General features: G+C 47.9%; 1 protein-coding gene across 3 annotated transcripts in view; it reads left to right on the top strand.

Annotated features, from left to right (window-relative positions):
• OSBPL10 (oxysterol binding protein like 10) overlaps positions 1–20503 on the top strand; it is a 286393-nt gene that overhangs the window by 255842 nt on the left and 10048 nt on the right. For all 3 annotated transcript variants that reach the window (XM_076005966.1, XM_076005962.1, XM_012769171.3), the window contains one exon: positions 8344–8824. In XM_076005966.1, coding sequence (XP_075862081.1) covers positions 8344–8824 — 481 coding nt within the window. The remainder of the gene's footprint in view (positions 1–8343; positions 8825–20503) is intronic.

The raw sequence follows: 20503 nt of genomic DNA, 5'->3' as shown, positions 1-20503 counted from the left end.
TGTTGAGTGCCGGCAGGACTCTGCCTGAGGTCCCTTGTCAAGAGATCCCTATGTCCCAGCCCCTGATGTCGTGTAGAGGTTGTCCCACGAATGCCCTCCCTCACCCCAAGTCACAGCCATGATCTGAGGCAAGCAGGAAAAGCGATTCTGTCTGTAGCTGAGGGGTCGTATGGTGTCATGAGGGCACCATGGGCTGGTGGAAAGAGCCTGGACTTTGCAGTTTGGCGTCTCTGGGTTCCACTTCCAGCCAGTGACTCCAGAGGTGTCCCCGGGCAGGGTGACACGAGGGTTGGGGGTGGCGTGCAGAGGGCCGAGCCCGGGGCTGGGCTCCTGGCAAGTGTGTGACCATCTTATCCCGAGAGAATGCTACCCCGTGTGCTGTGACCAGGTGACACGGTGGAGAAGCAGCTGGCAGGCAGGGACAGACGTGCTCTGTGGGGAGGGTGAGCTGGAAGGGGGGGGCGTGCTAGGTTCCGAAGGCCAGCCAGGAAAATGCAGGCGCACTTGAAATAGAGCCACGGAAGGCACAGCCTGGGGGGACACATCCTGAGTGTGGCTGCCTTGTTTGGCTGCAGGAGAGGGTCTGGATTCCGGGAGGTCGCCTCAGACTGGGCAGGAGGCCAAAGAGAGAGTCTTTCAGGAGGAAGGTGACGGAACATGGTACCTGGCCATTTTTAGGGGACAGGAGAGAGACAGAGGTGACAGGAGCCTCCCAGACGACAGAAAAACCTGTCCTTTGAAATGTTTTTCTGGGTTTGAATGTGAGTGTGTCTGATATTCTGGGAGACGGCACCACTTTAAACAAAACGGTGGCCCCACCCTGAGGACGCCAGACCTGGGTAGAAAGTTCCCTCCCTTTGCCATCCCCTCTGCTTGGCTGTCCCCCCCCCCCCATCCCGCCTTACACACCTGCTCTCCAGGCTGCCACCTGCCCTGGATGTCAGTCTTCCAGCCCTCCAATTCTCTTCACTTTTCTGCTGGGGAAGTCATTTAAACACTTGACTTGAAAAGCTGCCTGTTTTTTATTCTTGGGGGTTGATAGACACTCAGATGGAGCTTGTGGTAAAGTCTGAAGACGTGTGGGAAATAATGTGTGCAAGTACAATCCAAACCAGGTCACGACCCATCAGTGGGTCGTAAAACCCATTTAGTGGGGGCAGACTATCATTGCTAAGAAATAAAATAAAATACAGTAGAAAAATATCAGAGTACACTGCACATGAAATTTTTATTTTCATTCTTTGGATACATGTGCAGTGGGTCACAGTGTAGAACATATTCTCATTGTGGGTCATACTTTAAAAAAAAATGTTTGTAGAACTTGGACCTAGAATCGTGGATGGTAGACAAGAGAGAGGCTGGAAGAGAAAATGACATGGCCTGGGTCAGACAGGGAGAAACAGTGACATGCTTAGGGGACTATAGTATGGCAAGTCGAGTACTCGGCAGACTTCACACTATGGCATTCTCGTTTTAAAATAAAGAAATCATTAGAACTGTGCATTTTGAATTTATTATTATTTTAGTAGGATTTGATTGCTTTGCAGAGCCATGGCCTGTGTATAACAGAGCAAATGCTGCATTTATCCAGTGCTCAGTTGGGTACCTGAACACAAACTTCTCCAGTCTATAGTTTATTAACTTACTTTACTAGGAAGAAGGCATTATTCAAAAACCAAGGGAAGATTTAACAAGCTAAAATACACGTGAGAGGAAGAGGAGACCTTTTATCATCCCATGAAGTCTTTTGCCTTTTGTTGCCGTGTTGTAAAAAGGTTGATGAGGTTTTATCTCTCTCTCACTGTCTGCTTTTCTCCTCTTGAGTCTTGCCCGTGTCATTAAGTTAAGCTCGTCCTGAATGGGCAGTGGGAGAGCTTAGTCGGAATGGAGTGTCTGATGAGCAGGCACCCTGGAGCTAGAACGTTCTTTAACTCAAGGATGAAGCTCTGGTCTCCATAAAACAGGTATACCTCCCGTCTTCGAGGACATGCCTGGCGTTGACATATTCACACATCGTTACCAGCCCGACTGGGCATGTAGTTTTGCGTGTGCCTTAGTTAACTGTGGTCCCCAAGCAGGGCCAGGCTCACGGGCATTTGACCTGGGGGGTCGCACAGCACTGCATGCTCAGAAGGATACCAAGCTTGGTTCAATGCTCTACTGTTGCATCTTGAAATTCTTAATAATTTTTAAAGGAGAGACTTGCATTTGCATTTTCTACTGGGCCCCGCAAAGCACGTACCTGGTCTTGGCTCCACAGGTACCCTTGTCTGCCCTTGTTCCTCAGCTGTGATCCCATAACTCCGAGTTGAGTGGATTGGGCTGATGAGATAGGGGTTGGTTATCTTTAGGTTAGGGACCTCATCACAGCCCAGTCCACTAGTTTTTTAACCACGATCTGCATCCTCAAACTCCCACCTACTCTCTGGAGCCAGCTGTACCTTCTGAAAGAGCTTAAAATCCACTATTCTAGAAGATCTCTCTGAATCCATAACACTGGAGTTCAGGCTAAATCCCCTGAGGATTCTATATAGGTCACCAGTAGGCACACCCTTATACCTTGTCATTACCTGTGACCACCACCCTCCATAATCTCAATTTCAAGCATCCCTCTCTCGGCCCATCACCCCTGTATGGTCCCACTCACTCCATCTGGTCCCAGCCACACCAAGACCAATAGCCCCTCCATCTTCTCTTCTTTTCTTGTCTAGGCTGTGTCCAATTTGTGGAGATATAGCAGGTCATCCATTGGAGGTAACACCAGTTAACTCGAGGTGGTAAATACCTTCGTGGAAAAACTAAATTTAATTTCAGACTCTTTCCATCCAACAAAAAGTTTAACCTTTTGCACTTGCTTTTTTCTCATTATCCACTCGACATTATCCACACTTGACATCCGAGTGCAAAGGGTTAATGAATGCCTTTTTTTTTTTTTTTTTTGAGACAGAGTCTCGCTTGTTGCCCAGGCTAGAGTGAGTGCCGTGGCGTCAGCCTAGCTCACAGCAACCTCAAACTCCTGGCTCAAGCAATCCTGCTGCCTCAGCCTCCCAAGTAGCTGGGACTACAGGCATGTGCCACCATGCCCGGCTAATTTTATATATATATTAGTTGGCCAATTAATTTATTTCTATTTATAGTAGAGACGGGGTCTCGCTCTTGCTCAGGCTGGTTTCGAACTCCTGACCTCGAGCAATCCGCCCGCCTCAGCCTCCCAGAGTGCTAGGATTACAGGCGTGAGCCACCGCGCCCGGCTAATGAATGCCTTTTATGATGTTTCAAGTGCCATGATATGGGCGTGAAGGAGCTAGCATGTTAAGGAATCTCACGGGAGAGGTTGGCAAAGTTGGCTAAGTAAAGAAATCTTTGCAGAAATCTAAGTATCAAGGCATGTTGAGTAAGAAAGGAAAACAAAAATCTTTGGTAGTGTGGGTTATCCATGCTTTATTTTGGAAGGTTGGATTTTTGTATATTTCCCCTGGTTTTCTTAAAGTATTACCTAAATTAACCATGGTGGTGGTCTAGGCTTCTGTCTGTACTGGGGCATTTGCCAGTTGAAGGATAAGAGTATCATGGAGATGGCTCCCAAGGTTAGTAACTGATGATTCTTTGAAGAAAATTGAACCTGCTCTTGGCCTTCCTTTGCAGAGGGCTGCCTCTTGTTGGGGGGAGGGCACTTTTGCTCTTTGTGAATGTCCTTTGCCTTTCTTCACAGGTGATCGTTTATTCTAAATTTCTAAGAGCCTAAGAACCCAACCTAGTAGATTAGTTATTTACTTCTAGATTGATGCAACTTTAAATGTAATTAATTGTTATCTGAGTCCCTAGTGCAGATCCTCTTTTTTTTTTCTTCCCCCAAAGTAGTTCATTATCTTAATTATGTTAATGGGAGCCAAAGACACTCCTTATTGATGGCTCGGTAAATCTGCAGCCGTGATTCCAGGCCATTTGGATGCCATCCGTCCGCACAGCTGGGCCATCACTCACCCTGTCAGAGGCAGACAGCCCAATTAGCGCTCACCACTTCTTGGCTTCATGTCCCCAGCGTCCACCCCCCAAGAAATGGATGATTAAGTGACTTATTTGCAAACATACCGAAAAAGGGAGGGAAGGGGGCCCAGGAGATTGTATGAGAGAAAGAAATCAGACCAGACTAGGAAATCCGTTTTAATGAAAAGTATGACATCTTGTCCAGAGTGTTCAGGCCTGGTTTTGAAGCCAATCTATCAATAGTTTTCTGAACAAGCACCCATGAAACATAGCAACAGGAGGTGGGATAGGAAATAGTGATTCCACCCCCAACCCATTGTGTTCTATCTCTCCAGGTATTCTACTTTTTTCTCCCCAGCTCTGACAAAACCATGGCATCATTTTAAAGCATAAAATACATACCTCATGGTTGGACTTGATGTTGACTGTGAGCCCACATTCCCTGAGTCTGCAATTTCAGGGGGGTTGTCTTTGAAAATTGATATGTTCTCAGGTATTGTGTCTTCAGTAGAGCCTTTTTTCTTTTTCTTTCAACTTTTCATTTTGGCAATTTTCCAATCCAGTAAAATTGCAAAAATAGTACAGTGGATTCCCATGTATTTTTTCCCCTTTATTGGCCAGTTATTAACATTTTGCATTTTGCATTTCTTCTCCCTTCTTCCCTCTCTGCCAACCTCTCCCCTGCCTCCTTCCATTCCTCTGTCTGGCTCTCAATCTCTCCCCCTCCCTGCAACCCCAGACATATATATGTGTATGTTTATTTTTTGACGAACCATCTTAGAATACATTTTAGACATCATGACAGTTCTTCCCTAACCCTTCAATGAGGGTGTCCTAAGAACGAGGACATTCTCCTACACAATACATTTATCACACTTGGGAAATTTAAATAATAGTATTGAGGCAATACTATTTCATATACAGCCCATGGTGAAATTTTCCCAAATTGTCCCAGTAATGTGCTTTTATAGCTATTTTTTTAAAACTCCAAGATCCAATCCAGATTATGTTACACTTGGTTATTGCCATATCACTTTAGTGTCCTTGAGTCTAGAAAATTCTCTCCTTTTTTTTTCTTTCATGGCAGTGATACTGAAGAGTCCAGGTCGGATTTTTGTTTGTTTGTTTTTTCCCAGAATGTGTGTCAGTTTGGGTTTGTTTGATTTTTTCCCCCCCATACTTAGAGTTAGATGAAATAATTTGGCAGTAATAACACAGCTGAGCCTTTTCTTTACTTTACCTTTTGATAAAGAAAAGATGGAGATACCTCCAGATTGGGGAATGGCATTCCTTCTGGCTCCTGCAGGGCCCCCATCCTGGAGGTCTCCCAGTTCCATTCTTTGGCCCCCAAGGTATCTCAGGAGATCCGATGCTGGGTGGGGCAGACCAGGTTTGGGTCCACTCACTCCTTAGACCAGGCGTCCTCAAACTGTGGCCTGTGGCCCACATGCGGGTGTTTTTGCCCATTTGTTTTTTTACTTCAAAATAAGATATGTGCAGTGTGCATAGGAATTTGTTCATAGTTTTTTTTTAAACTATAGTCCAGCCCTGCAATGGTCTGAGGGACAGTGAACTAGCCCCTTGTTTAAAAAGTTTGAGGACCCGTGCTTTAGACATTTAGTGAGCATTTCTGATGCATCAGGCTCTGTGGTTCCTTATCCCAGAAAACATCCCTGAAATAAGCTAGGTTCTATCTAAGCTGCCTTCAACATGCTCCCAGCCCAGAAGTTCCTTGATATGTATCTGAATGTTCTGATGTTCCTTAAGAGAAGTAGCAACTGAAAACTTGGCCTGAGGTAGTCTGAAGAGTTAAAGGCACGGTGAAAGAGAACCTGCACTCAAAAACCAGGGGAAATCACATACAATGTGCCAAAAAAAAAAAATAAAAGTGTTACTTCCAATGCATAATTCATCTGCTTGTCTAGTTTCGTGCCAGGTACTAGGGACTCAGGTATAGGAAGTAATACAGGTGGCATCTGAAGGCCATTCCAAGCCAGAATATGCTTTTTTTTTTAGGCCAGATGAGATCCTTGAGCAGTTAAATTCTCAATTTGGTCAATTGTGGCTAAAAGATAATTAGGAAATCTCTATTGATTTGCATAGTTGTATTTTAAATGATATCTTTTCTTCCTGTGTATTATAAAAGCAAAAGCATTATATAAAGCATTAGCAAAAGCATTATATAAAAGCAAAGTATTATAAAAGAAAAACATTTAGAAAGAACTTTTTAAAATTACTCAGTTCTATCACCCAGAGAGACATGTTAACATTTTGGGTCTTTTTATGGTACTCGGGTTATGTTACATATTCAATTTTACATCTGGCTTCTTTTTTACTTAGCACAGGTAACCTTGTCCTCTGACATAGTTCTTAAATGAAAGATAGAAAAGCGTTAAAAGGTACCTACCAAACTTTACCACGCTAGTGGACTGGGATTTTTCTGGTTTCCTCTGTAATTTGGTGTTCTCTGGTTTTCTCTGTAATTTGGTGTTCTGTCTGCCTCTCTCTCTTTCTCTCTAGATACTTAGATTAGTGCGTTTAGTGTTGCAATAACAGAATACCTGAGACAAGGTAGTTTATAAGGTAGTTTATAAAGAAGGTAGTTTGTAAAGAAAAGATATTCATTTGCTCACAATTCTGCATGCTGAGAAGTTCAAGAGCATAGTGCCACATATGGCTGGCTGCCACTTATGGCTGGTGAGGGCCGTGTGCTGAGCGGAGAAGTGGAAAATCGAGCTGGCGTGTGCAGAGATCACATGGTGAGAGAGGAAGCGGGAGAGTCTAGGAAGCCAGACTTGCATTTATAACAGCTGGTCTCTCAGTAACTGATCCAGCCCCGAGAGCACAAGAACTCCCTCATTCCTGATGGAGAGAGTTAATCTATTTGTAAGGGATCTGCCCGCATGACCCAGATGCCTTCCACCAAGCCCCACCTCCCAACATCACCACTTTGGGGGGTCAAATTTCAACATGAGCTTCGGAGGAGACAGACTCTCAAACCATAGCAACAGCTGTTCTCCCTCCCATTGTATCCACATCAAAGCTGAAGTGGAATCCGGATTTCAGGTCTGCAAGCCTGTGTAATATCTGTAGTCAGTGATCGAACACCCTCCCAAATGTTTCCATGGGATTAGGGACTATGAGTAGGAAGGGCAGAATTGGTCACATAAGGAGAGAGTGTAAACCAGCCTTGTGACATTGTTCAACTCACTTGAACCTGGCGGGGTTCCCCTGCCCTCATGTTGAGGTGCCAAAGAGGAGCTAGTGGGTGTGGCCAACCTGCCAGCCTCAAAATCAGGTGAATCCACATTGAGGGGAGCAATATGAGATGCTCCAGGTTAAAGCCAGTCGTGTCTTATGGCTAAGGGGCGGAATATTAATAACCAAAAAATAAGTTATTTTAAGCTCACTGTAGAGCAGTGAGAAATGGACTTTCTTTCCTTTACATAACAATGATAGTCATGAGTTGCCTGCTTCCGAGATTCAGAATGTCCTTCATTTGCTTTAAGTGACCTAATCATTGGGTGATCGGCATTTGGGGGTGTAGAGCCCTGCAGTGACCACCTGGGTCTACTTCGGATAAGTGAGGAGTCTCCATCCCACTGGGACAGAGTTCCCCAGGTCACTACTTATCTTTAGTCATGGGGTCAGTGACAAACCTGGGGTAGCCCCTATGGCAGTCCTTTACCAGAAGATTCTGTATGCTAAGCACAGCTTTACTTTGTAACTTCCAATGGCTTCTTTTGGCCCAGCCTTGGGGACCAACCTGGACAGGTGGAATCACCAAGGCCCCGCCCCAGGGCAGCTCTGTGGACATGGCCTGCTGGTTTGCCCACTTTCTGGACCCCTGGGCTAGGTTTTTTCCAAAGTCCTACTCTGCCTCGATGATGTTTGGGTTTATGCACCATTTTTCTAATAGATCTCCCTGTGGACACTCTTGTGGTGGCACCAACCCACCCCAGAGTCCACGTTTGTGAGAACACCGAGTGCCCCCTGCAGTGGTGTCTGATGGCAGGAAAAACATAGAAACGCCCTTCCCAGCTGCTTTCTAAATAATGGAGAGTAAAAGAGGGGCGTAAGGAGAGTCATGGCAGTGGACATAGAGACAGAGACCGCTCTCCTAGCCCAGATAAGCAAAGGAGATAATCGCTCCCAAACACTCTTGTCCACAGAGCTGGGCTGAAGTGGACCCCGCTGCCGCTTCGCGTTTCTCTGACATCATCTCCCCCGACTTGTCATTTGTGTGCACAAATCAAAAGAAACGGTCCCCTGGCTTGAGCTGTTAGGGGTTTTGCCTCAGCCCTTCCTTGTTCCTCTGGGCCCTCCCGTCTTGACGCTGTGCCCTCCCGCGCGCAGGTGGTCCTCCCCACGTTCATCCTGGAGAAGCGGTCCTTGCTGGAGATGTACGCGGACTTCATGGCGCACCCGGACCTGCTGCTGGCCGTGACGGCGGGGGCCACGCCGGAGGAGAGGGTCCTCTGCTTCGTGGAGTATTACCTCACGGCCTTCCACGAGGGCCGCAAGGGGGCGCTGGCCAAGAAGCCCTACAACCCCATCATCGGCGAGACGTTCCACTGCTCCTGGGAGGTCCCCAAGGACAAGGTGCAGCCCCGGAGGACTGCCGCCCCGTCGCCCCCCGACGGCCTCGAGTGCTCGGGGGCCGACGACTCCTCCAAAGGCTACAAGCTGCGGTTTGTGGCCGAGCAGGTGTCCCACCACCCTCCCATCTCCTGCTTCTACTGCGAGTGCAAGGAGAGGAGGCTGTGCGTCTGCGCCCACGTGTGGACCAAAAGCAAGTTCATGGGCATGTCCGTGGGCGTCTCCATGATCGGGGAAGGTAAGCGCTGCCCCGGGGGGAGCTCGGCTCCCGCGCGGCCCCTCTGTGTCCCCCGATGGACGGGAGATGCCTCGCTGTGTGCGGAATGTTTTGCTTTTAACTTGTTTTGGAATTGGAAGTGGGGGGTGGGGTGGGGTGGGAAGGAGGGGCGGGGTCTGCCGTTTGGGGACCAGGCCTGGTCCTTTCCCAGCGGGGCCGAGGTGGTGCACTGGGTGGGTGCAGCCGTTGGCGTGACAGCCGCCCACCCGGGCTGTCACGTGCAGTGCAGGCGTGCGTGCGTGCGTGCACGCGCCTTACAGAGGCTTGTTTCCTTTCAGCCTTGTGCGAATATTAGAATTAGCTCCAAATCCGTGAAAACACATTTTTATTCATTCTCACCAGTGTCTGGCTCGCAGACAGTGAGAGTAATAGTGCGGCCTATTCAAAATCTGCTCATAAAAATTCCCCGGGCGAAGCTTTTGACTCTGTGCTAGAAATTCTAAAGCAGGAACGCAGTATAATCACACCACTGGTGGATTACACGTTCCTATTTTAGCAAATAGCTGTGAATGAAGTTTATTCATTGTTTGGAGAAACCTATAATAATGCTTGTTAAATTCTAGCATCTGTGTTCGTGGCTCTTCAGCTTTTGCGAGTCACAGGTCTCTGAGACTTTAAAGCTTATGGCTCTTCCCAGGGTGGGGAACATCTAACACAAAATGTGGCTTTCGGTTTCAGAGAGAGCACGTGGCTCTTTGGAAGCCCTTCCAAACTGCGTGAGATAAGAACTTTCAATCACTTTGCACATTTTTACTATGAGACGCTGGACATTGTGTAGGAGCTGTGGCTACTTGAGTAAACAGAACAAAGATGTGTCATTATGAAGTCCTAGTCTACTTCTGTCTGCTGGGGAAATGACATAAATAAGTAAATAAAAGCAATTATGTAGTACGCTGGAGGATGATGATAAATGCTATAGAGAAAAATAGAGCATGGAAGGGGCCTGGGGGTACTGGGGAGGGGGTGGTTGAGCATTCAGAGCGGAAGGCCTCCCTGAGAAAGTGGCATTTGAGCAAAGACCCCAAAGCGGTGGCAGGGGCGAGCCTTGTGGGCTCAGGGAAGAGAGTGTGGGCAGAACAAGCACGGCAGAGGCCCAGCGGCAGGACGTCCCTGGCTTGGTAGGGGAGAGGGGAGGCGAGCCTGGCTGGAACGGGGTGAGTGGGGTGGGGGTGGGGCCTGAGCAGTGACTGTGGGCGGATCACACAAGCCCTTGTGGGCCGTTGGCTTTTACACTGAGGGAACTGAGAGACCACTGAGGATTTGGAGCCAAAGAGTGGCTGGGCTCTGACTTGTAGTCCCACAAAATCGCTCCAGCTGCTTGTTGAAAACAGAAAATTAGACCCTAAGGGGCAACGGTAGAAGCAAGGAGACCAGCGAGGAGGCTGCCAGAATGATGTGGGCAGGAGGACCGGGTGGAAATGGCGGAGGGACTGAAGCGTAAGGAGGGTCCGGGTATGTTCTGAGGTAGAGAGCCAAGAGGATTCGCCTCTGGATGGGGGGTGGGTTGTGAGAGAAAGGGGTCCCCAGGGTTTTGACCTGACGGCTAGAAGGATGGACTAGCTGTGAACAGGGACGGGGCAGACGGAGGGCTGGGGAGGGGGCTTGTTAGGAGGGAGAGCCGGGAGCTCACTGCGGTTGTGTTTGGTGTAGACATCGGAGCGGGCTGCTGCAGTGGCCTGTTGCACTTACAGGCTGGAGTTCCAGGGGCTAAAACTCATAATTTAAGGCCTCGAGACTAATGGGATTGCTGAGTGAGCACTGACACCTGCAGTAGACGGAATGGGAGCGTGTGGCCAGGTGGAGAGGCCTTTTGCAGGGCCACAGTGATCGGCTGCATTGATGACGCCGATTAAAGCCAGGATCTGGGAACGGAGAAGTCACCATCACTCTTGTCACTCTTCCTTATTTAGTATCTGGGTGCAATTGTACTATTTAGAAAAATCCCACTCTTGGGTTCCACTTCTGCATTGTGTCTCTGGGCTGCAGGTTGACCCGCAGCGTGCTGGCCTCCGTGTGCAGGTGAGACGGCAGTCCCTGACCCCCGCGGACCTGCTCAGCACTGTGCCGGGCCACCACGGGGGTCCGCGCACACGTGCATGTGGGCCCGGTATTCGGCCAGCTGCCGCTGTGCCATCGCACTGTCCTCACAGGGCTCAGCAGCATCAAGTTTACCAAAGGGAGATTCGTCACTTTGTGAAGGAGGCCAGGGGCTCACCTGTCCCCAGGCTGACCGAAGGCCACCTGGTTTTAAGCTTTTTCCAGAATTCAGATGGGGGTGGGTTGTATGTGTGGGGGAGAGATGCACACATTCCTCTTTAAATCATCTCACCGGTAGCGAGGAGTAGTCCCCCCTCGGTTCTCCTCTGCGAGAGTGCGACATCCCATCCATTTTTCAATCAGAAAAATCCGAATGGACCACTGGTTTGTTTGGCTTCTCCTGCTGTTGAGAAGGGGAGAGGGGTGTCAGAGGTGGTCTCTCTTCTTAAGGAGGAGTTGTCACCTTTGAGGACAGGACATGGCATCTCGCATTCCGCAGTTCCCAGCGGTGCCATAGAGGATCCCAGGGCTCCTTAGCGGGGCCGGGAGGGGTGAGGAGGGAGAGGTGAGGCTTCCATGCAACCAGCTCCACTGCAACCTGAGCGTCTCCATCCACCCTTACCTGCTTCCCTGCTGGGCCCCCCTGCGAGAGCCCCCTCCAGGAGTGGTCAGTGGCTTCAGAAGGCTCAGCACACCTCGGTGAGTCCAGCTGCCTCGAGTCACAGACGGGGAAACACTCACATAACCCACAGTGACATCCACCCTGCGCCTGCCACAAGCCAGTGAGAAGGGATGCAGGCGGGTGCTGGGGTCCCCTTGAGTCAGGGGCTGTTTCTCATCAATTCATCCCTGATCTGTGTGTGAGAAATCAGAATCGGAGAAGGTTCTAGGAATCCCCAGGGGTGGCAGCCCAGGACTAGGAGGAAGCAGCAGCAGGTGGAAGCCAGGTAAGGCCTGGTGGGGCTGGCCCTGGGGTTTGGGGCCTCTCTCGTGGAGGCCTGAGTCTCTGAAGCCAGGAAGAGAGGCTTGGCTGGAGTGTGCCTCCGGGGACAAGGATGGAGGAATGGCGTTGGGTATTTCCTCCCAGCCCTCTTTTCTGGCCCAGCAATTCTTGTTCTCCTGAACTCAGCCTCTCCCCAGAGCAAGCCAGGGAGCTGCCCTGGTGCAGTGCGGCACTGTTTGGGTTAGAGCCACGTGGCAGGTGCCAACAAGGGTGCTTCGGGCCAGGCCTGGACTCCTACAGTTCAAGGGCCTGGAGCTCAGGTTAGGCAGCTCTGCCTGTTGGAAGCAGCTAGAAGATTGCTGAGGACGCCCGTGTGGGAGGTTTATGTTTGCACTGATTTGCATTTTGGGTGTGTAATGAGAAATGGGAGCGACATTAACCTTGATTTTGACTTACGTGGAGTTCTGTGTTTTCACAGGTTGCTAAGGACCTGCCTCCTGCTATGAGGCTGGCGCTGGTGCAGATCTTTCCCATTTTTAACAGACAAAAATTAATGTTTAGGAGACACATCTTATTCCACTTAATTTTATTACGTATTCTGCATTTCCCACGTACTAAGTTCCTGAAAGATGAAACATGTCCGTTTGCTAGGGAAGATAGAGCAGGCAGCCCACGCCCTCAGTGTGGATTTATGCCCCATAACGCGCGGCGATTCCCTGCAGGTTTCATATAGATGCTGCTGCTGTAAATGCCTTTACCTCCTTATCTATTAGCAGCGGTGCTCAAATAAATCCGTTGCTTTACCCGTTCATTTATCCCTTCCTCCATTTACTTGTGAGGTGCTGGCCTCGTCCTGGGCGCCCGGATGCAGCAGAGGCCCCAGCACACAGAGAAATCCCTGCTCTCGGGAGCTCACGCTCCAGCAGGACCGAGACAAGACACGTGCAGGAAGTCTGTGGTGTGAGAGAGGATGATGGGCGCTCAGAGACAAGGCTGACAGAGAGTGGGGTGGGGCAGGGAGGCCGCGGTTCTCAACAGGGTGGAACCTCAACAGAAGGGAACAATTGAGTGAAGGCTTGAAGCAAGGGAGGGAGTAAGCCATGTGCGTAGCTTAAGAAGGGGTGTTCCAGGCATAGGCACAGCACGTGCAAAGGCCCTGAGGCAGGAGCGTATGGCTGGGGTGTTCTGGGGACAGTGAGGGAGCAGGGGTCACTGAGGTTGGAGCAGAGTGTGCAGGGATGGGGCAGAGGAGACGAGGCCAGGTCATGGGATCTGGTCTGGGGGCCTGGAAGGACTTTGGCTTTTACTGTGAGTGAGATGGGAGTCCCTGGAGAAGGGGGGGGGCATGATCTTAGCCCCAGTACTGTGGCTGTTGAGTAAAAAATAGACTGGAGTTGGGAGTAGTGGGAAGGGGCCAGGCAAAGGCAGAAGCAGAGAGACAAGTTGTTTTTTATTTCCGTTCCTCCCTCCTACACACACAAACACACACATACACACACACACATACACACACACGGAGTTTCAGTCTGTGATTCGTCAGTTAAGTGCTTGGTGCATATACTACCTTTTGATAAAACCAAATGCAATTTTCTGGCACATAGAAAAATCTTCATTCATCTTCCTCTCTGGGGACGTCCCTGCACTCGGCAGAAATGCTTGTTGCCACTTGTCAAGACATGGGAAAACCAGACGCTTAAGTTGGAGTCTTGGTGGGTGCCTCCCAGTCCGGGGGCCCCTACGCAGGGATTCCTGCCATTAGGTGAATATCTGGAAATTTCTGATGAAGGTAAAGATGTGCAAATTCATTTTTAGAGATCTAGGGAATTCTTTAATCGGAGAAACTCAATCCCTTGAGAGCCTTCAGGCTACTTCCTTCACTGCCGAGCAGTAGCCGCTGCTCCTCTGTCCCGGACCACCGGCAGTGGGCGGTGGGGAGGAGGTGGGTGCGCCATGGGGTCACCTGTATGATTGCGCTTCAGGGCTGCTATCCTCCCCTCCTGGGGCGGTCTGCTCATCTCTCCCCTCCTCCCTGGTGTGTCCTGTCCCCCTCTGCTGTCCCAGCTTTTCCACTTCAGCCACGCCCTCCGTGGGGCGTCCCTGTAGCTGGAGAGTGTGAAGATGTCCTTCAGCCCCACTTCCCCCTGCCCTGTCCCCAGAGCTCAACTGACACCTGTACCGTCTCTTATCGTTGGCAGTTGTTGGCCCCTGATGTCTCAGGATCTCAGCTTCCCCATTCCCAACAGGCAGCGCGAAGGGCCTGGGGCCTTGCATTCACTCTGCACAGCCCAGGCAGCCTAATGCTGTGGGTGAGAAGCCACGTATTAGGTCAGTTAAATATGAAATGTCCAATTTCGAATCAAAAATGTACTTTATTATATCTCAAACAGGAAGCAGGACAATTAATCAAAGTATGCACTTAAACTATCCACACTGTTTTGCCATCTCGACGGTAGCTTATTTACGCCAGTAGCAAAGAAGCCTGGAGAGCGAGTGGCAATGAAAATCGTGAAAGGCCTTTCCCACAGCTTGTCAAGAATTGAATATTTTTCCTTGCAAGAAGTGGTCCAAAGCCTGGAAGAAGTGGCAGTAGGTTGGTTCAAGGTCTGTTGAGTATGGATGGTGGATGAGACAGAATTTCCAAGCTCACCTTCTGTAGTTTAAGCAGCATTGTTTTTGTGACATGTTGGTTGGGTGTTGTCTTGCAAGAGGATTGGCCTGTCTCTTTTGACCACTCTCAGCTGCTTAATTGCAAGCATCCATCATTCTGTCCCATTGGTTGTAGTAGACATCTGCTGTAATAGACTGACCAGGTTTCATGAAGCTGCAGTGGGAATAATACCAGCTCTAGACCACCAAACAGACACCATTAGCTTTTTTTTTTTTTTTTTTTTTAATTTCGGCATATTATGGGGGTACAGATTTTAAGGTTTCAATAAATGCCCATTTCCCACTCTCCCCCATAAGTCTGAGTCTACATCATGACCATCCCCCAGATGGTGCACATCTCACTCATTATGTATGTATATATCCTCCCCCCTCCCACCTGCCCAATACCCTATTACTGTAGTACCTATGTGACCACTTAGGTGCTGTTCAGTTAATACCAATTTGCTGGTGAGTATTTGTGGTGCTTATTTTTCCATTCTTGGGAAACTTCACTTAATAGTATGGGTTCCAGCTCTAACCAGGAAAATATAAGATGTGCTATGTCACCATTGTTTCTTAGAGCTGAATAGTACTCCATGGTATACATATACCACATTTTATTAATCCATTCTTGGATTGATGGACACTTGGGCTGTTTCCACAGCCTTGCAATTATGAATTGTGCTGCTATAAACATTCGAGTGCAGGTGTCTTTTTTGTAGAGTGTCATTGGATCTTTTGGGTAGATGCCCAGCAATGGGATTGCTGGATCAAATGGTAGAATCACTTGTATCGCTTTAAGATATCTCCATATTGCTTTCCACAGAGGTTGAACTAGTTTGCAGTCCCACCAGCAGTGTAGGAGTGTTCCTCTCTCTCCGCAACCACGCCAGCATTTATTGTTTGGAGATTTTTTGATAAAGGCCATTCTCACTGGGGTTAAGTGATATCTCATTGTGGTTTTGATTTGCATTTCCCTGATGATTAGAGATGTTGAGCATTTTTTCATATGTTTGTTGGCCATTCTTCTGTCTTCTTTAGAAAAGTTTCTGTTCAAGTCCTTTGCCCATTTTTTAATGGGGTTATTTGATTTTTTCTTCCTGATTTTCGTGAGTTCTAAGTATATTCTAGTTATCAGTCCCTTATCGGATGCATAGGATCCAGACACTTATCAAAAAAATAATCCACCACGACCAAGTGGGCTTCATCCCAGGGATGCAGGGATGGTTCAACATATGTAAATCTATAAATGCAATTCACCACATAAACAGAAGCAAAAACAAAGACCACATGATTCTTTCAATAGATGCAGAAAAAGCTTTTGACAAAATTCAACACCCTTTCATGATACGAACACTTAAGAAAATAGGCATAGAAGGGACATACCTAAAAATGATACAAGCCATATATGACAGACCCATAGCCAACATCATACTGAATGGGGAAAGATTGAAATCATTCCCACTTAAAACTGGAACCAGACAAGGCTGCCCACTATCTCCACTTCTGTTCAACATAGTGCTGGACGTCTTGGCTACAGCAATCAGACGGGAAAATGGAATCAAAGGTATCCAAATAGGGGCAGAAGAGATCAAACTTTCACTGTTTGCTGATGATAAGATATTGTATCTAGAAAACCCCAAGGATTCAACCAAGAAACTCCTGGAACTGATCAATGAATTTAGTAAAGTCTCAGGATACAAAATCAATACACAGAAATCAGAGGCATTCATATACGTCATTAGCTTTTTTGATGAACATTCAGCTTTGGACTGGGTCTCAGCACTTCTTCTTTATCCAGCCATTGTGTTGAATGTTTCTGATTGTCAAAAAGGAAATCTGTTTTTCATCACGTGTAACAATACAGTGTAGAAATGTTTCGCCTTTATATTGTGACAGCAGAGAAAGACAAACTTAGAGGTTTCTCTTCTGATACTCGTTTAATTGATGTGGCACCCGTCTATCCAGCTTCTTTACCTTGCCCATTTGTTTCAAATGGTCTAATATTGTTGGAATAGTAATGTCAGACCTTGCTGCTAATTCACACATAGGTTGAGATGGATTCGCCTCCACTACAGTTTTTAGCTCATCGTTATCCGCCTTGGTCTCAGGTCACCCACATGGCTCATTTTCAAGATTAGAATCACCAGAACGGAACTTCTCAAACCATCAAATGTCCTGTGCATTCATTAGGCACATCCTTCCCAAACACTTCGTCGATACTTCGAGCTGTCTGCACTGCATTGGTTCCACAATGGAACTCATATTAGAAAATAACGAGAATTTTTGACTTATCCGTGGCTTCACAAAAATTGCTCTAAAAAAAAAAATTTGACAGATAATCACAGGCTAAAACACACATTTGAAAGACTGAGGATGTATTTTCACAATAAAAATAAAACAAGAAGTGTCAAAGTGAAATATCAGAGATATCAACTGTCAAAACTTAGTACCTAAGGAAGTCTGACATTTCATACTTAATAACCTAAAATAACATCCTCTCCTGAGACCCTCAGATGTAGCCATGCCTGAAGCGGAATTAGAATCTGCTGCTCTCACTTTTCCTACCTGCTTGAAATTTCTACTGAGAACTTATCAGTAGAGCGCTCAGTGCAGAAAGAAGATTCTGGGAGGAGGCTCTGGAAGGCCCCTCCTGGGCAGAGCCCTTCCTGCCACCCTCCTGTTGTGCACCTGCCTCACCTCTAGTTCTCGTGAGGCCTTAGGCCCCTTCAGTCCCCTCATCTGTCATTTTAACTAATTGTGTCCTCTGCAACACGTGATCTCATTTTTCACATGAACTGTTTCTAAGAATCCCCAAACTTCAAAGCAGAAGGTTCTTGTTCCTGTGCTCAGAGCTCCTTTGTAGGGCAAGGTGGGAGTTGGGATAGTTTCCTTTTTCTCACACACTCCTTGCACATTCCATAAAGTTGTTGATTGCGTTTGAAATAATGCTTTTTCCAACCCCTTATTTTAAAAACCAGGCCTTAGATGGGTTCACTTGAAATTCTGAATGTAAAGCACATGCGCTTATCTCTTAAATCTTGGCCTTTAGGCTGTGGCATATTTGACAGCAGTGAAATGCCATTATGAAGCTCCTTGTGCCATGAATTCACTTAGGGCGGGGGCCCTCAAACTTTTTAAACAGGGGGCCAGTTCACTGTCCCTCAGACCGTTGGAGAGCACGGCGCACATTCCACACATGTGCACTGCGGGCCCGGGATGAGTCGGCTGCTAAGCAGGACAGGCAGCCACGGCAAAAACACCTGGCGGGCGGGATAAATGTCCTCGTTGGGCGGCATGTGGCCCTCGGGCCGCAGTTTGAGGATGCCTGACTTAGGGGCTAGCTCAGAGACTGCCCCCACCTGCACCCCACCCCCAGCTTCCACAGCTCTGACACTGAAAGGCCCCGATTGAGACCGTGTTCAGTCAACTTGAAGCTTATGTCCCTGGAAAAGCAAGGGCTGCTCCATGGACCCCTCCCGACCTCACAGTGGGGAGTTGGGGCCCCTTTACCTGGTCTTCACACAGGGAGAGGTCCCGAAACGCCCAGATCAGCGCCCAGTACACAGCACAGTCTCGTCACGGAGTCTGCGGGGAAAGGCACTCAGCTGCAGAGAAAGAAGTGACACGTTGGTGTGGGGCTTACCTGTGCAGGTGCCACTGGCGTCTGCAGACACACTCCCTGGAATCACAGTCCGGGACTCTGCACTTGCCAGAGTAGATGTCCTAGCACGATATTTTTAGTTGTCCTCAGATTGAGTTCTGGCATGAAATCATTTAAAATTTATCAGTTTGAAAACCTTAATGCCTTAGCTTATGTTTATTGGTAAATCAGTTTGTGGAATTTCAAATGCCAACCTCCCAGCTGAAGGGCGAACCATGGCGTGGAATGGCTGATTATTTGGCATGTTTCAGCCTCTCTCAGCTCCTAGACCAAAGGAAGAAATAACTTTCACTTGTAATCCCATTTGTAAGTCTAATTTTAATATGGTCTTTTATTCATATTAAGGACAGATTTTTTAAAAAATGTAAACCTGACCAAAAAAAAAAAAAAGAGTTAGTACTGAGAAGGCATGGTCGTGAATGATTGAACGAGCACACATTTATGGATTTTCAGAAAAGAGCCAAAGGAGTGTGGTCTCACCAGCGCCTTCAAGTCATCTCAGCTCTGGGGCTCGCTGACTTCCGGGGACTCGAGGGAAATGTCACCTTGGTTTGGAAGAGATTTTTCTGAGGATGCATGGGAGGAGGACGCTCTCTCTTATGAAAGCATTCCATTTAAAAGTCTCTCTTCCCACTATCTCTTCCCTCCCCCACATGCATAACCCACTGCCAGACTTTCTTGGTTTGCTCTTTACCGCCAGCTAGCAATACCGTTAAGGATTCACCCATTGAGAGAGCCGCTTTGGAGAGTGAGGAGTAATTAAGACATAAAACCTTCAGGATTCTGGTGGCGTGCCAGGCTGCCGCGAGCTGAGTTTCGGAATCACCTTCTCCATCTTCGCCACAGCCCTGGGAGGTGCGGATCTCACTCCCCATGCAGCACAGACGAGGAAACTGAGGCGCAGAGAAAGTTAAGATCACCAGGCTGCTGAGTGATGGAGAACTTGAAACTAGTGGATGAGTTAGTTAGACTAACTAACCCACTCAGGAAACTAGTTAGACTAGTGGATGAGACCAGCAAGCCCAGCCTGCCGAGCTCATGCTGTGTGTGCTCCTGGCGTGCAGGGGGGCTGGCTAGACATGTGGGTGCATGGGAGTCCCCAGGGTATTCCAATTGAGGACAGGAAGGGCCAAGAGGAACACGGTAGACATCAGGGGTGAAGCGGTGGCGCTGGGGAGGCATGTTGGCCACCCGGAAGGAAAGCCCAGATGCTCTTCAGCTGACGATGGGCTTAGCATCCCGATAACCCATCCTAAGTTGAACATATCCTAAGTCAAATGCATGTAATGCACCTCACCTACCAAACATCATAGCTTAGCCTAGCTGACCTTTTTTGTTTTTTTAAATAATTTATTTCTCAAAAAGGGGGCAAGAATCCAAAGTATTAAAATAATCCTCTAGCTTTTGTTTGAGAGGAAAAGGATAGGATGACAAAAATAATTCATATAAAGATTTCAAGCATGATTGCTGCGGATGTTCCTCCTGCCCAGTGGGGAACATCGGGGAACTCGAGCCTCCCGCCTGCAGCTCAGGTTCCAGCTGCGTCGCAGGGAAGCAGCATCTCCCGGACGGGGAGAAGCCGCAAGCGTCTGGGATGCTTATTTATTCACCCCACTAATACATGCAAACGATCCCGGTGGAAATGATTCAGTCCATTGTTGGGACTGTTTCTGATAAGAACCTAGCTGACTTTAATGTGCTCAGACACTTACGTTAGTCTGCAGGTAGGCAAGATCATCTGCGGCACGGTCCACTGCGAAGTGTTCGGTTGTTTACCCCGGCGACTGGGGCGCTGCTGCCCGGCAATTTTTTTTTTTTTTTTTTTTTTTTGCCATTAGCTGAATGAAAAGTTTTTATTGAATTTGATTCTAATTAAAAATTCTCAGAATGACTAAGGGAAGTATCTAACTTTATTAAAATTGCAGGTTAATAAAAACATTTAAAAACACATGGTATCAGTAAGAACTCTGAAATCCTCAGAATATAGCTTAGGTATTGTTTCTCAGTCCTCAGGCAGCTGCAGTTGCTCCATATATCACATTATGTAGCCCACTTCTATTTCCCATTGAAGAGAAAATGCAGCATAGGATCTACAATGATCTAATGTTAGGCACTTCCTTGACTTCATCAATATTGATGGAGAAGAAAAGTGTGTTTTAAAATTTGGAAAGAGGTTCTGTGCACTTTAACATGTCCTCAATCTCCTCTTCATAAACTGTAGAAGCCAGCCACTTGGACTGCCCGGGTCGATGTATGTAGTGGGAGGTGCTGATGGTTTGCCTTGCTCAATAGTCCACCTGACAAACACGCCACCTGTATTGCGCCACCTGTGGCTGGCCCCAAAAAAGAT

This window comes from Microcebus murinus, chromosome 1 (assembly GCF_040939455.1).
Source record: "Microcebus murinus isolate Inina chromosome 1, M.murinus_Inina_mat1.0, whole genome shotgun sequence".
Lineage (NCBI taxonomy): Eukaryota > Metazoa > Chordata > Mammalia > Primates > Cheirogaleidae > Microcebus > Microcebus murinus.
This window is presented reverse-complemented; position numbering and strand designations above follow the sequence as displayed.